The following is a 16,786-nucleotide window of genomic DNA, read 5'->3' as shown; positions in this document are numbered from 1 at the left end:
GGGGATCGGGCGTTGTGGACAGCGACTCCTACAGGTCGGTTGGTGCGCCTGCGCAGTAGAATCAGGATGTGTCGGGGGCAGCGTGAGCCTCCCACGCGTTACTCCTCGCCACTGAGAGATCGAGCTGCGCAGGTGAAAAGATGCGACTGCTGTTACCTCAAGTACCGGAGGGGACTTGTGCTATGTATGACTTAGTCCACATTGCAGCCGGCTTGTGGGAGGCAAGAAACAGCGTCCGTGACAGGGGAGGGTTGAATTGGATGATATACGAAATTGGGATGGGAGAAAATATAGAAAATGGGAGAAAAAGTGGATAAAAAAAAAACTTTATAGGGTTCCATCGCCAGCATCTTCTGCAAACATTCTGAAAAGTTAAATATTTTTGAATATGTAATATATGTACTTGTTTGTAATACATACACATTACATTTGTACAAATACGTAAATAAATGACTTATAAGTAATACCTTTTTTTGTGTGGTCGATTAGTACTTTATTTACATGTTAATCAGGCTGTAAAGGACCATACAGCCTGCCGATTTCTGTTCTGTTCAATCTTTTAGACTCCAGCAGGTAGAATTAAATAACTAAGCATTAACATGGTGAAAACAACACACTTATCTGACCTCACGTGATGTTTAAACGGTAAAGGGTGCATTTATATAGTGCTTTTATCCAAAGCACTATTCAATTTGTTCCTCACATTTTACCCACTCACACACCGATGGCGGAGGAAACCATGCAAGGTGCCAACCTGTGTTGCTTAAGGACGCTTCGACACGCTGCCCGGGAGGAGCAAGAATCAAACTGGGAACCTCTGGATTACCAGACGACCTGCCGAGCCACTGTCGCCCCCGGTGAAGAGTGAAGGTGTCAATAATTATATTTTTTTTATCAAATCTTTTTATTGCTTTTCTTTTTTCATAACAAGACACAACACAGTACAGTAATAATAATAATAAACAACAATAATAGACAGGACTTCACATGACAACAGTAGTAATAATAATAACAATAATGACAATAAATTGAAATAATAAAAATAATAAAAACAGAGTATAAAATAAAATAAGTCGCCACAGAATATACCAGGTAAAAGAATAGGAAAAATAAAACCATTACTGTGTAGTGAGCCTCCTTAGCCCCCTCCATCTCCAGACCTGGCAGCCATGAACCCCAACCCCGGAGGACCCACAGTCCGGAGCCCCCGCGAGCCAAAGCATCATGCCTCTTTAATACCTCGACCCGCAGAGACCCCGAACCATGGCCTCCCCCAGTCCGAGCCCACGACCACCAGACCCACAGCCAGAGGGGCCCAAAAACCCAACCACACCGCAACATGGCAGATTAGAGAATACAAAATTGCAACTGTAAGATCAGGAGGTCTTGACGGTCCGCGCAGTGATCCCACAACATATACATAATAAAATACACAAAAAATAACACAAAACAAAAAGAAAAACAAGTGGACATGGGCATTCGCTCGCTCCCCCCCCCCTCCCCCCAGGACCTCAACATGAGTTAATACATAAAATATTATTCAGCAATCGAGTTATATGCGCTCTTTTATCTTTGCAACAGCTGCCAACCAGATAGCGATATTCGATTCATTAACCCCTATAACCCGTGCAGTGGATATCTCCAGATAAATTACATCAAGATAAGTGAGAATCCATACCTTCGGGCATAATTTATCTGGGTGTATCCAATACATTTTTTGGCGGCTGTGAGGCCGGCTAGAATGAGTCTCTTCACATGTATAGAGGTCGGTAATTGAGAAACATCATTCAATAACAATACAGCAGGCAGAACAGGTATGGTTAGAGAGAAAATATCTGATAGCTGGGAGGTAACATTTTCCCAAAAGAGCTCAACAGGAGGACATTCCCAGTACATATGCATAAATGTTCCGGTGGCACCGTTTGGACATAAGGTACATCGAGAGTCAGGTCTGCGACCCATTAGATTCAATCGTCTAGGGGTCAAATAAGTCCTGTGAACAAAATGTAGATGAATCTGTTGGTGATATGGGTTGCGTGAGGATAACCGAACAAAATCTACATCCAACTCCGGGACATCCTTTCTCCAAATCGTATCCAGGGGCAGGTCTTTATACGAGGACATAAGTAAATGGCAATAAAAGTCAGAAACGAAGCCTCTCGATGTCTCTTTGTCATAAAATAATTTGTGAAAGCGGTGATGCACTAGTGGAACGTCCCATGGAACACCATGCGCCCTCAGAGCTGCTATTATTTGTAAATAAAAGAAAAACGAGGTACCGGGGAGATCATATCCGTTGGATAGATCCTGGAAAGAGCGGAGACCAGAGTTATCGAAGATATCCCCCAACGTGTGGATGCCTTTCTTTTCCCAACTAGGGTACCTAATAGGTTGTTGTCCAATAAGGAGGAGATTGTTATTGAATAGAGGGGAATGCGTGTGCCATTGATGGCGGTTAGTCCCCACTTTCTGGGTGTCACGCCAAGTCTGGATCATATGTGTGATAAGAGGGCCAAATCGTAATTTGCATTGCTTAATTGATATGTTGGTATACACAATATCCTGAAGTCTATATGGGGACACCATCTTCTCCTCCAATGGTCGCCAAGACACGGCTGCTTGAGCGTCAAACCAAGTGATCAGAAGTCTCAGAGAGAAAGCTTGAAAATAATATTTAAAGTCTGGAAATGCTAAGCCCCCATCGAGTTTACTCCTTTGGGCAGTTGATCTCTTCAAGCGCAGACGTTTATTGTTCCAACTGAATTTATATGAGGCAAAGTGCAATTTCTGCCAGGAACCAACAGGAGGAGGTAACAGGAGCATTGAGCTGATAAAGTTAATTCTGGGTAAAATATCAATTTTAATTATTGACGCACGGGCCTGTAATGAATTCTTTTATTTGGACCATCTGTTGAAGTAATTCGTAATTCTGTCACCCAGGCTGGAGTAATTATACCTTACCGTCTGGCTAATAGTGGGGAATATTTCAATCCCGAGACATTTAAAGTGCTCCACCATAAGTACGTTTGCAGGTAGGATGGTAGCCTTCACAGGCTCATTAAGTGGAAGAAAGGCAGATTTTGGCCAGTTGATCTTAAAGTCGACAGGCTGCCAAATTCATCTATCACGCTGAGCAGATGAGGTAGAGAGACGGAGGGATTCTGCATAAACAGGAGTACATCATCTGCGTATAAGATGATATGGTGATGTGTGCCCTGAATTGAAACAGGAGATATAATTTGGGATTGTCTCATGTATTGAGCTAGAGGTTCGAGGGATAAGGCGAAAAGTCCGGGACTAAGGACAACCCTGTCTAGAAGAGCGTGAGACAGAGAAGAGTGGCGAGCAGAACTTCCCCGTTAAGATCATGGCCGAAGGCCCTGTGTAGAGAACTTTGATCATATGAATGAAACCCTCACCCAACCCCATCTTTCTAAGAACTTCCCACAAGTAAGACCACTCCAATCTGTCAAATGCCTTCATTGCGTCCAAGGACATGGCCGCTGTAGGGACTGCAACATCCTTGCCGACATCAATCACGTGCAGTAACCGTCTGATGTTGTCAGTAACCAGGCGGCCTCTTATGAAGCCGGTCTGATCAGGGTGAACTAGAGATGTCATTTGCTTTTGAAGTCGGGTGGCTAGAACCTTGGCATATAGCTTAAAGGGGAACTCCAACATTTTGGGAAATTAGCTTATTTAACATCTTCCCTGGAGTTAGACAAGAAGATACATACCTTTTTTGTCTCTGTGCGTGCATTTTAGCTTTGGGAATAGACGCTCCGTTAGCATAGCTTAGCTTCATCACTGGAAGTGAGGCAGGACAGTAGCCTTACAGTGCCTTACAGTGTATTGCAAGGTCTGACATTGACCAAACTTGATATGCATGACCTTGGTGGGCTCTAGGTCAACTCCTGAAAAGGGGGTCAATGTCAGACTTTGCAATCAAAAGTTAGGGGGCTAATAACCCTTGCCATAATTTCAGTGCGCCCCCTAACTTTTGATTGCAAGGTCTGACATTGACCCCCTTTTCAGGAGTTGACCTAGAGCCCACCAAGGTCATGCATATCAAATTTGGTCAATGTCAGACCTTGCAATACACTGTAAGGCACTGTAAGGCTACTGTCCTGCCTCACTTCCAGTGATGAAGCTAAGCTATGCTAACAGAGCGTCTATTCCCAAAGCTAAAATGCACGCACAGAGACAAAAAAGGTATGTATCTTCTTGTCTAACTCCAGGGAAGATGTTAAATAAGCTAATTTCCCAAAATGTTGGAGTTCCCCTTTAAGATCGGCTCAGAGGAGACTTAGGGGCCTGTAGCTGCCACATTCGGTGGGGTCCTTATCCTTCTTGAGTAAAACAGATATAAGCGCCATATTGACATATCTGGAAAAATTGCCCTCTTTGATTGAGTGTAAAATCATTGAGAGTAATAAGGGACCGAGTACATCCCAGAATGCAAGATAGAGTTCCGGTGGAATGCCGTCCCATTGGGGAGCGTTGCCCCGTTGCATATCCGCAATTGCCTCTCTAAGTTCAACCAGCGTGATAGGTGCAGCTAACAGCTTAGCACTATCTTCCGAGATCTGTGGTAGGTTGATTTGATCAAGAAAATCCTCCAGCTTGGTATGATCAAAGACCACCTCTGACTTGTACAGGTTGGAATAAAAAGAGTGAAATGTATCATTAATCTTTTTGGGGTTGGTGGTTACCTCCCCCTGTTGGTTCTTAATGGAAGGGATATCCGCAAATTGCTCACTGGCACGTATATTCATAGCTAGTGGGTGACTAGGCCTGGAGCCATAAAAGTAGTAGTGCTGTCTTGTTCTGTGCATCTGCTCCAGTCGACTAGAGTAGTTGTGCTGCAATGAAGAGATCAACATGGCATGATGCTTTTCCAATTCCACCAGCTTGGAGAGACGTCCCTTGCGGAGATTAGATGCAAAGAGAGTAGTGTTACTTCTGATAAAACCCTTAACCAAATCCCATAGAATTCTGGGGTCCTGTACCGAACCAGCCAACCATTGAAAAAAGACAATATGCAGAACAGTCTATGCGAAGGTCAGTGCAAAGTTCAATGTTCAGACAATAAAAAGGCAAATGCGTTAAAAAGCACATGTTGTGGGCGGTCAGGTGGCGTAGCGGAGATTGCGTTTGTCACCAACACCGGAGACGCTGGATTCGCCTGTTCGAATCCAGCTCACAGCTCCGGCGTTGTCACCAGCTTGGCTGGCCGTTCACACTAATACAATTGGCTGTATTAGAGGGTGGGAAAGCTGGCGGGGTGGGTCCGGGTCGTTGTAAACAGCGACTCCTACAGTTCGGTCGGGGCGCCTGCTCAGCGCGGATAGGATCTAAGGGGGGTAGTGTGATCCTTCCACACATTACACCCTCTCAGTGAGAGTCCACGCTGCCAGGTGAAAAGAAGCGGGTGATTGGCTAGACGTGTGTCGGAGGAAGCACGTGATAGCCTCCACTCTCCCAGACCGACTGTGGGGGGTAAGTGTGCAGCGACCAGGAAGGGGATTGGGAATTGGCATAACGACTAACATTGGGATGGGAGAAAATTGGAGGAAAAAGGAGGGGGAAAAAGATCCAAAAAAAAAAAGCACAAGTCGTCTGAATTATACTTAGTCAGTGTGCATACCCGTTTCTGGAACTATACAGCGTAGATAAACCTTGAGTGTTACCGTTCTGTTGGTCCGAAAAGCCGCGGTAGGCGAGTGGTAACGATAGTGTTAGCTTGGAGGGCCGGAAAGTTAGCACAGCTCGCGCTTAGCATACCAAGGCTCCGAAGCCTGTCACTCCCCGGTGCCCGTTGCCTGCTCCGCCGGGGCCGGCTCTCCATCCTCGGCCGGGGGGGGCGCTGTGCCGCTTTGAAGGAAACTCTCCGCCTCGGACGGCGACGTGAACAGGCCGTTGAAGGAGAGAACTCCGCGGCCCATCTTGATCTTCAGAGTCGCGAGGTATAATAGGTAGACTTTGATGCCCTTCTCCCGAGCAAATCCCATAGCCTTAGAGAAGGCCCTGCGACGTCTGGTGGTGTAGTCGCTGAAATCCGTGGCGAATCTGAGGGTATAATTACCCACTTTTGGAGGGTGTTTCCTGGCCTCTTGGAGAATAGCCTGACGTGTAGGGAACCGCAGGCAGCTAAATATAAAGGCACGTGGACATTCGCCCTTCTCCGGGGGACCGCTCCTTAATATTCTATGTGCCCGCTCAATCTCTGGTATAGAGACGGACGGAAACCACTGTGGAATCATCTTTTCAAGGTACTGAATCGGCGCATCGTTTTCAATGTTTTCGGGCAAGCCATATATTCTGATGTTGCACATTTTATTCCGGTCCTCTAGGTCAGCCATCTTATTTTCATAAAAAAGGAACTTGTCTTCAATCGCCGAGATCTCGGTAGAGTTGGTTTCAGCTACGACCGCCACCTCTGCCATCTCTTCTTCCACCCTAGAGAGCTGCGTGGTCACGCTAGCTACATCCTCCTGGAGCGAGTCCAGTCTGTTGGTTAGCTGCAGCATGCTAGCATCGAGCTCAGCACGGAACAAAGTCCTGATAAATTCACCGTCAACCTCATTTAACGTTCCAATCTTGTTTGGTATTTGTTTAGCCATATCTACGAGGTATAATGTGAGTGTATGTCGTAAAATTTGCGTCGTAATCAATATTAAAGTGAAGTGGTCACGGAGCTCGGAAAAGTTACACTGCCATCTGATCTGAGCGTAAACCGGAAGTCCGACAAAGCATTCGATTATTGTTTGTTAAACTATGGCTCAAGGAGAACTACAAGGGGTCACAGCATGTTCCAATAACAATCCTAGAAAGATTTACAGTTCAAGACACTAAGGCTGTGATCAGATTGGACGCCTTTATCTTGCACTCAGAACGTGAGGTGTGGTACATAGAGAATCAAAAGTGCACAGGGCGCAACGAGCGACACCACTGATTACATAAGTTACATAAATTACCACTCACAGGCGTCCCTCCAGGCGTCACTGTTCATATCTTGGTTGTGGTAATACCTAGTCATACAAACAAGGTTTGTCAGAAACTGCTTGTTTGTTTGTTTGTTTGTTTGTTTTGTTGTTAATTTCTCTTCAGATACCTCAGATTTGTAATCCCTTCAGTCGATTGATTTGATTGTTCCGTCGACAAGGTGACATTGCCGTTGGTGCGTTCTGTGGCTAAAGTTGAAACTTTTTCAAATGAGAGAATGCCCGAAAAAGCATTGCTTCAAAAACTTTGGAGGAGACGCGCGCCTGTCACGACAAAACAAAACCATTTTTTTCCCTCCTATAAATAACGTTAGATTACTTTTATACATGGTACTTGGTAGATGATGTTGTGTGTGTGGGCCGTCAGGTCAGAGCGAGGTCACGCCGGCTACTAGCCAAAAAGCAGCATGGAGGGTGAGGAAGAGAGGTAACATTACGTTACGTGTTAAACTAGTGGGGGGAGCAAAAAGGTTGCAACTGCAAAAAATACGACATCTAATTTGATGAAGTATCTGACACGGCAGCACGACAATGTAAAACTTGACGCATAAAAAACCCAACACTGACAGGGAAGCCTCTAGCAGTTCCAGTGAAGGATGTACTCCGACAAAACATCAGAAACTGTCTGAACATTGAAGCAGCAACACTGTACTTCAATGCCATCATCATGTCACACCTTACATACTGTATTACCAGCTGGACCCAGGCCTGCAAAACAACTCTAGCACACATTCAATCTGCATACAAACAGGCTCTGAAGGTTCTCCGAAGCCTATCCGTCATCACCACTGCAATATCCTGGACAAGCATGCCCTCTTGAGCTGGGACAACATCATTAAATGAATGCCAGTATGGTCTTCAAAATCCTCCATGGTCTAGCCCAGCGGTTCTCAAACTACGGGTTTAGTGGAATACACTAAACACGTTGTAATTTTTCGCCTGATTATCGAATCTTCCTGAAATCAACGCTAGATTATCATTATTATCCTTCCCCATGCAAGAATGAAAAGACCCTCGTAGCGCGGGGCTCCCCCGCCACCTCCTCCCACCCAACGGCACACAGCCACACACACACAGAGACAGCTTCGATGGGGGTAGAAAGAAATATCAGATCAACGCAAGATTTTATATATAGAGTCCTTACCTGGTATCTGATGTAATGCAAAAGAAATAATCCAATTATCTGATCGCCATTCCAAATACTGCTCGTAGAGGTCCATCCCACATTACCGAGCGTTAGACATGAAGGGGCGGGCGGGGTTACTGTTCCATGCCATCGTTGCAAAGGCCTACCTCGCCTAAGCACCTAAACCCCGCCCGCCCGCACGGCTCGGATCATCCCAGAAAAGAAACTACACCATTTCCAATGGAGTGCAATACCAGCTGGAAGGCGTAGGTGGCGGTATTTGCCCTTTTGCGAGCTCAGACCCATTCCCAATGATAACATCAGGCTGGATGGATGAAAATGAATGGATATAGCTAATAAAAGAAATAATGACCAAAACCCGACTATACTCGTGACTGGCGTTGAATGAGTTAATGAATATAACTCGTCAGTTTTGTCAACATAAATAATCCAATAAGGGCACGGTTGGTACGAATGTGATGGTGACGTCTTGATGGAGCGTCGAGCACCAAGCGGATGCAGATAGGCTACATAATTTATGAGTCATATACTATAATAGTATAATACTATAATATTAGTGTAGCCTAATCTTTATCTGCAACTGTGAAGAAAAAACCCATTGGTTTAAACAGAATGAATAGACACATAATACAAAAAGAAAAAAGAAAACAATACAAAGAAAAAAATGTATGTCAACGTTATGAATGAAGCTTCGAACTATTCGGTACAGCAGTTTTAAGTACCTGGGAGTCCACATCACAGAGGACCTGACATGGACAACACACACAGACACTGTGTTAAAAAAGGACACAGAGACACCTGAGACAACTCAGGAAATTCAGAGTATCAGGGAAGATACTCCAGTCCTTCTACTCTGGAGCTGTGGAGAGCATCCTGACTGGGAACATCACTGGCTGGTTTGGCAACTGCACTGCCCAGGACAGGAAGGCTCTACAGAGAGTAGTGCGCTAAGCAGAGCGTACTACGGGTATTGCACTACCACCCCTGCAGGACAACAGGAGGTGTAAATCCAGAGCCTGCAGAAAAATAAAGGACCCCCACCACCCCAACAATAGCCTGTTCAAGCTGCTGCGGTCAGGCAAGCGCCTCCGCATACATGCAGCAAGAACAGAGAGACTCAGACTCAGCTTCTTCCCCCAGGCCATCAGAACACTGAACACTGATCTCTCCACACACAAGCACACATGAACACACATGCACGCACGCACACACACACACACACACACACACACACACACACACACACACACACACACACACACAGGGGAGGAAATTAGGCCACTTTACTCGCCAAATGCGAGTATTTTTTAGGTTTGGCGAGTGATTCATGAAGACCCCTCGCCAGTCTGGCGACTAGTAAACAAAACAAAAAAAACATTCTGCAATCACGGTCACTGGCAAACGGTGCGCGTCTTCTGAGTGCTCGCTTTAGTTGACAGTGTCACGAGAGCACTGCACAAGACCCGCGGACATATAGAATGTTTAATAAAAGTTCCCGCAGTACTGGCCAACCCGCGGCGGACATATATAATGTTGAATAAAAGTCCTGCAGTACTAGCCATCAGTCAAGGGAGCACTCGCAAACAGATAACGTTAAACACAGCAGAAGATGGAAAACAGACAGACTGACCAACGGGGAACTGCATCCAACCCCAGTACAACCCTCTCCTGGACCCCCTGCAGTTTGCATACAGAGCCAACCGTTCCACGGACGATGCTGTGAACATGGCTCTGCATTATGTCCTGGAACACCTGGACACTGCAGGGACCTACGCCAGGATTCTGTTGGTGGACTTCAGCTCGGCCTTCAACACCATACTCCCGCACATCCTGGAGCACCAGATGTCCCTGCTGCAGGTGCCGGACTCTACCTGCAGGTGGATCACGGACTTCCTGACTAACAGGTCACAGCGGGTGAAGTTGGGAATCAACATCTCCGATCCCAAGTCCATCAGCACTGGCTCCCCACAGGGCTGTGTTCTGTCCCCACTACTATTCTCCCTGTACACCAACAGCTGCGTCTCTCTGCACCCCTCGGTCAAACTCCTGAAGTTTGCGGACAACACCACCCTGGTGGGTCTCATATCCAGGGGGGACGAGTCCGCCTACAGGAGGGAGATCGAGAGGCTGCTGAGCTGGTGCAGCTGCAACAACCTGGACCTCAACGCCCAGAAAACAGTGGAGATGGTAGTGGACTTCAGGCGGAAGGCAGCCCCCCCCACCCCGATCATTCTGGGAGGCACCCCGGTGGCCTCTGTGGAGTCCTGCCGCTTCCTCGGCATGACACTCTCCCGGGACCTAAAATGGGAGCTGAACACCATCGCTCTCAATAAAAAGGCCCGGAAGAGGATGTACTTCCTACGTCAGCTGAGGAAGTTCAGGCTGCCGAGGACCATGATGGTCCAGTTTTACACCGCCATCATCCAGTCCATCCTCACCCTCTCCATCATCACCTGGTTCCCTGCAGCCACGGTCAGAGACAAGGCCAAGCTGCAGCGGGTGATTCGCTCAGCGGAGAGGGTGATCGGCTGCCCCCTTCCCTCCCTCGAGTCCCTACATTCCACCAGGGCCTTGAGGAGGGCGAGGAAGATCATGGCAGACCCCGCCCACCCGGGTCACAACCTCTTCAACATGCTCCCCCACGGCAGGCGGCTATGGCTGCCCAAGACACTAAAGTCCCGCCACAGACTGAGTTTCTTCCCCTCAGCAGCTCGCCTGGTAAACGAGTCAGGTGTCCCCCTGCTCCCCCCCCCCTCTATGGCGAGCTGCTAGGGCTGGACTTCTGGACTTGAACTTTGTGTTGCACTGTATCCATGTCCCCAACCACCGCACTTTCACAGTCTTATTGTTGTCTCACTGTTCTGTCCTGTCATGCACTTTACTTAAAATTATTTATTTACTGTTGTATTGTTCTTAATTGTGAAAAAAGTATGCACTGTAATGCCAAAACACGTTCCATTTTGTACCTGTATGAAATGGCGAATAAAGTAATCTGAATCTGAATCTGAATGTTAGTCTATTGGAACAGTATACAGTAGTTAGCTTCTAGTTAGCGTTTTAGTTATATAGCTGCTTGCTAGCTAACGTTAGCCCTGTGTGTGTGTGCTCAAAGCAGCCAGCCCCATGTTAGCTAGGTGTATCTGTTATGACTATAATGTTTCCAAAAATGCACCGGACTACGACGTAAGGTTATATGTTTTATTGCATGCTCAACCAGTGCACAACAACACACCAACCGAACTGACGATACCACTACACTGACGGTATTTCACAGCCCTGTCGTCCAGCCCACCGTGCCGTCTTAAAGGCACAGTGAACACCGTTGTGATGCCTACCCAGATGCATACACAACATTGATGCGGCTTGATAACCGAGGTTCAAAGTTAACTTGATTGATTGATTGATTGATTGAAAACTTTATTAACAGATTGCAGAATGGGTACAATACAGTACGGGTCAATTCTCAATACACACAATTGTTAAGGAGATGCAGACCAGAGAAAGACTTTCGTCTGGTTTACATCAGGGTCCCCCATTTTCAATTCATCATAACATATGACATACACGACATACAGATAGACAGTACTGCTACATCTATACATTTCACATCTATCTATACACTTCACAACATACTTCGGTTTTTTTCTTTCACTGCCCAACCCAGTCCAACCCAGCATCTTTCACTGCCCAGTTCAGCCCAACCCAGTCCAGAATAGATCCCTCTTTCATGTTAATATGTTTTATGCTAATATTGTGAAGAGTAGAGACACTGTTATTAATGTTTTATGCTAATAAATATTTTAAAGAGTAGAGACACGGTGTGATTATTACTATGATTGAAAATCAATTTAGACGAAGACATACAAAGAAGTAATTATCACAATTAGCAATTTTTTTTGGCTGGTAAAAAATCTGTTTGGCTGGTAAAAAAAAATCAGCTACTCACCAGTTGGCTGGTAAGCCAAAAAGTTAGTTTCCTCCCCTGCACACACACACACACACACACACACACACACACACACACACACACACACACACACACACACACACACAACACACACACACACATACACACACACACTACAGGTCACTTTAGGAAAAAGCAAAGATCACTTTAAAAAACATAAATGTATGTTCTTGTATAGTATATACAGTAGTTAGTATAGTTTAGTTACATATAGCATACATGTATATTGTATAGCATATAGGACTCATTACCTTAATTTGTAAGCTTAGCATTGTATAGTATTTTATCTTACATTTACATTTACATTTAGTCATTTAGCTGACGCTTTTATCCAAAGCGACTTACAAGTTCTGTACGACAAGCCATCTTAGTACCTTTTATCTGTCTATCTATTATCTATTCTATTTTATTCTATTATTTGTATTTTTTTGCACAATCAAGCCGGGCATGGCCACCTTCATTTCACTACATGTCTTGTGTAAATATGTGACTAATAAATCTCTTGAATCTTGAATCTATCATGCATATCATGTCCAAAGCTAAAACAGACCTGGGATTGATAACTTTTTTTTGTATCCACTTTTTCTCCTTATTTTCTCCCATCCCAATTTCGTATTTTTTCCAATTCTCCCCTCCCCTGTCTTGAACGTTGCTAGACTATGCCTCCCACTGGTCGGCTGTAGTGAGGATAGATGCCTTGCATCACGTGTCCCCTCCGGTACACGGGGAGGCAGCCTGTCGCATCTTTTCACCAGACAGCTTGAACTCTCAGTGGCGAGGAGTAACGCGTGGGAGGCTCACGCTGCCCCAGATACTTCCTGTTTCTGCTGTACAGGCGTCACCCAACCAACCTGTAGGAGTCGCTGTCCACAACGTCCAATCCCCACCCACCGGCTTTCCCACCCTGCCAATTGTGTTAGTATGACGGCCGGCCAGCCGGTAGCAACGCCGAGAGCTGGGCTCGATACCAGCATCTCCTGCGTTAGTGCCCACTGCGCCCCCCAGCCGCCCCCGGATTGATTACTTTTTGAAGTAGACCACTTGCAATAATCTTTCTGGGGGCAATTGATCTCGTCTTGCACCTAATGTTCAAATAGGATATATCTTAAAAGCAAGGCAAAAGCAAAAACACAAGAGTACTCTAAAAAGCACTTAAAACTCTCAATTGATCCACACACCATCACCCCACCCACAATGGCTTAGCAGCATCTCTACCTTTACCCTCATTAAGAATTCAAGGTATATCAATATGCAAATTGCCAACAAGCACCCATTGATATTTAACAGGAATTCCAAGTCGGCAGCTTATATTCTTTCAATACATGTCGTTACTGACTCAAGCCTTCTGTGTAGCTGAAGCTAAAGGTGTCAGGTTACCACATTTGGACTGTGATACGTTTGAGCCATTAGTGACATCACACATGCAACTCAGATTTCAGGGAAGTACAGAGAAGCTCTCCCTCTCCAGGGGAACAATGTAGAAAAGGTGCTCTGGTAACAAGTTCTGCACAAATAACAACAATAACAAATCTGTATAGTGAAAGGCATGCCTCCAATAAAAGTTTAAAAAATAAATAAATGTTGAAAGTTGTGGTTAGAGCTATCCACATAACAAATGAGAAACACTTACATTTACATTTACATTTAGTCATTTAGCTGACGCTTTTATCCAAAGTGACTTACAAGTTCTGTACGACAAGCCATCAGGAAGGGCACAACTCTATCAGCTGAGCAACAATGTTCATCAAAGTGTTGAGTGCTACAGTGTAGGTTAGTTTATTAGGACAAGTGCATGACAGTACGGTTAGTTAGGGTTAGATATATATATTTTTTTAATATATATATATTTTTTAATTCAGATAATAGTTGAAGAAGTGCGTCTTTAGTCGACGGCGAAAGATTGGACGTGTTTCGGCTGTCCTAACTGGGGTGGGTAGTTCATTCCACCATTGTGGGGCAAGGACTGAGAATAGGCTTAACTTAACTTAATATTTTGTTTATTATAGAAATAACTATTGTTTGACAATTTCAGAACAAATAGCCTAGTTCATAGCTTAGCATTAGTATTTAAACAAGAACAACTTTAAAATCCTAAGACAGGGCTGCCCGCTAAAGGGTTCCAGTGAGCGCCCATATGCCATTTGCCATCTAATCCTATCTGAGTAGTCATTCTCAATTCAATCCAAAAAACGTTATTAGTCCCGCAAGGGGCAATTTAGAGAATGAATACTGCAAACAGCTGCACTTCTACACATTCAAGACAAAACAGGGGACAAGACATCTGCTCCTCCCTCCCCATCAACCTGGACCCCCTGCAATTTGCATACCACCCCAACAGGAGGACGCCATAGCCCATGTGCTGCACACAGCAGCATCACACCTGGACAAGAGGCAGGGGAACTATGTGAGAATGCTATTCATCGACTACAGCTCAGCATTCAATACCATAGTCCCCTCCAAACTCATAGCCAAGCTCAGGGACCTGGGCTTGAACTATGACCTCTGCCAGTGGGTCTTAGACTTCCTGACGGGCAGACCCCAGGTGGTGAGAGCAGGCAACTGCACCTCCTCATCCATCACCCTCAACATAGGGGCCCCCCAGGGCTGTGTTCTGAGTCCCCTCCTCTACTCCCTGTACACACATGACTGTGTGGCTCAGCGGAACAACAACACAATCATCAAATTAGCTGACGACACAGTAGTGGTGGGCCTGATCTCTGCAAATGACGAGAGGGCCTACCTGGAAGAGGTCAAGGTCCTGGCGGGATGGTGCCAGGAGAACAGCCTCTCCCTGAACGTCAGCAAAACAAAGGAGATGATTGTGGACTTTAGGAGGTCGGGGGTCAGGGACTACAGCCCCCTCAGCATCGACGGGGCACCGGTTGAGAGAGTGAACAGTTTTAAGTACCTCGGAGACTTGACATGGACCACACACATTGACAGTGTTGTGAAGAAGGCACGACAACGCCTCTACTTCCTCAGGCGCCTAAGGAAGTTCCAAGTCAGTCAGAAGATCCTTAAGAACTTCTACTCATGTACAATAGAGAGCATCCTGACTGGCAATATCACCTCCTGGTTTGGGAATAGCACCGCACAAGACCGAAGCAGACTACAGAGAGTGGCACGATCTGCCGAACGCACAATTGGAGGGGGGCTTCCCACTCTCCAGAACATTTACAACAAGCGGTGCAGGGGTAAGGCTAAGATAATTATTAAGGACTCCAGCCACCCAAACAACTGCCTCTTTGAACTGCTGCGGTCAGGCAAGCGATACTGGAGTCTCATGGCAAGCACAGAAAGACTCAGAAGAAGCTTCTATCCCCAGGCCATCAGGTTGCTCAACGAACAATAACACTATGCAACAACCATCAAATGCACTCATAACACACACATCCACACTGCAGCACCCACTCTCCACACTTTAGAACACCTAAACACACTTTATATTTATTGGTAAAGGATTTGCACTACAACCCATACCTCAGTCACCTTACTGTAAATTGTACCTAAATTGTACCTCATCCCATTTCTGCTTTGCACTATATAGTATTGTATATTAGTATATTCCATAGCATATTGTATATTGTATGATAACTCAGTTACTTCTATTCTGCATCGAACATTGTACATATGTATATACTGAACACTGTGTCTACGTGCGTGACTTCTATTTTTACTTCTATTTTTACATGCTACACTGTTTTATTTTATTTCATACTTATCTTTTGTCTAGCACAGTCTCTGGAGGGTAACAGAAAGAAGCATTTTGTATAAAAGTATTCTGTACTTCTATACTGTATGACAACTATTAAAGAAACTTGAAACTTGAAACTTGAAGAGACATACATGACACTACCAAAGCACAAACGACATGACACTGCCAGAACGGGATCCCTACATTGTTGATCTGTCAAGTCCAATAAATAAATTCGGTCAGTACAAAAAAAAGTGCACTTTCAAACATTTTAAAATCAAGGGGTCAAAGGGTGCATATTAGTAAACTGACCATTCCTTGTACTGTGGCCATTCAGTCAAATGGCCTCTGAAACAAACCCAAACTTCCTTCTGTTTGTTTTACAGGCAGGCTGTCTGCGCTTTCCTGATGGCAGCAGGTCAAAACACACATGAAGGACATGTGTGGAGTCACCAATTATCTTATGTGCTTTCTTGAGCACTTGAGCACTGTTAAACTGCACTAGGGATCTTTGTGTTCTGCCGATAATTTTTTAGCTAAGGTTGACAACACCTTGCAGTTTGTTCTTGTCTCTTTGACAGAGGGATGTGAACCAAGTCAACCAACATACAAATGAAAAGGTTAGAATACTTTCAATAAAGGAAGAATAAAACATTGCCAGAATTCTCTGGTCGACTCCAAAGGAGTTTAGTTTACGAAGACAGTACAGATGCTGATGAGCCTTTTTTATTATAACATCTGCATTGTTGCTACATTTGAGTTTGTCATCAAACACAGTTCCTAAATATTTGTAGTTCTGGACCATTTCCACCATCTATATCAACTTATTGCCATCATGGACCAATAACAGAACAGAATGAAGTCGTGTTTTGAACATTTATGTTGTGTTGATGGAATCACGTTAATATAGAGAGGTGAAAACAATACAATCCGTTATTTCAATTGAAAAAATTTAACTAAGAGTGATTTGAACT

At 45.1% G+C, this 16,786-nt stretch overlaps 1 protein-coding gene across 1 annotated transcript in view; it reads right to left on the bottom strand.

The window, feature by feature from the left end:
• Positions 1–16,786, bottom strand: part of LOC311237151 (phospholipid phosphatase-related protein type 1-like) — a gene marked incomplete at both ends in the record, with an annotated part of 73,657 nt that overhangs the window by 19,443 nt on the left and 37,428 nt on the right. Inside the window, 1 exon segment of the mRNA XM_084324957.1 lies at positions 5,823–6,125. Coding sequence (XP_084181083.1) covers positions 5,823–6,125 — 303 coding nt within the window.

This window comes from Notolepis coatsorum (genome assembly GCF_963971535.1).
Source record: "Notolepis coatsorum genome assembly, chromosome: 11".
In the NCBI taxonomy this organism is placed as follows: domain Eukaryota; kingdom Metazoa; phylum Chordata; class Actinopteri; order Aulopiformes; family Paralepididae; genus Notolepis; species Notolepis coatsorum.
The sequence above is the reverse complement of the archived record's forward strand: the minus strand, read 5'-3'. Positions and strand labels throughout refer to the sequence as shown.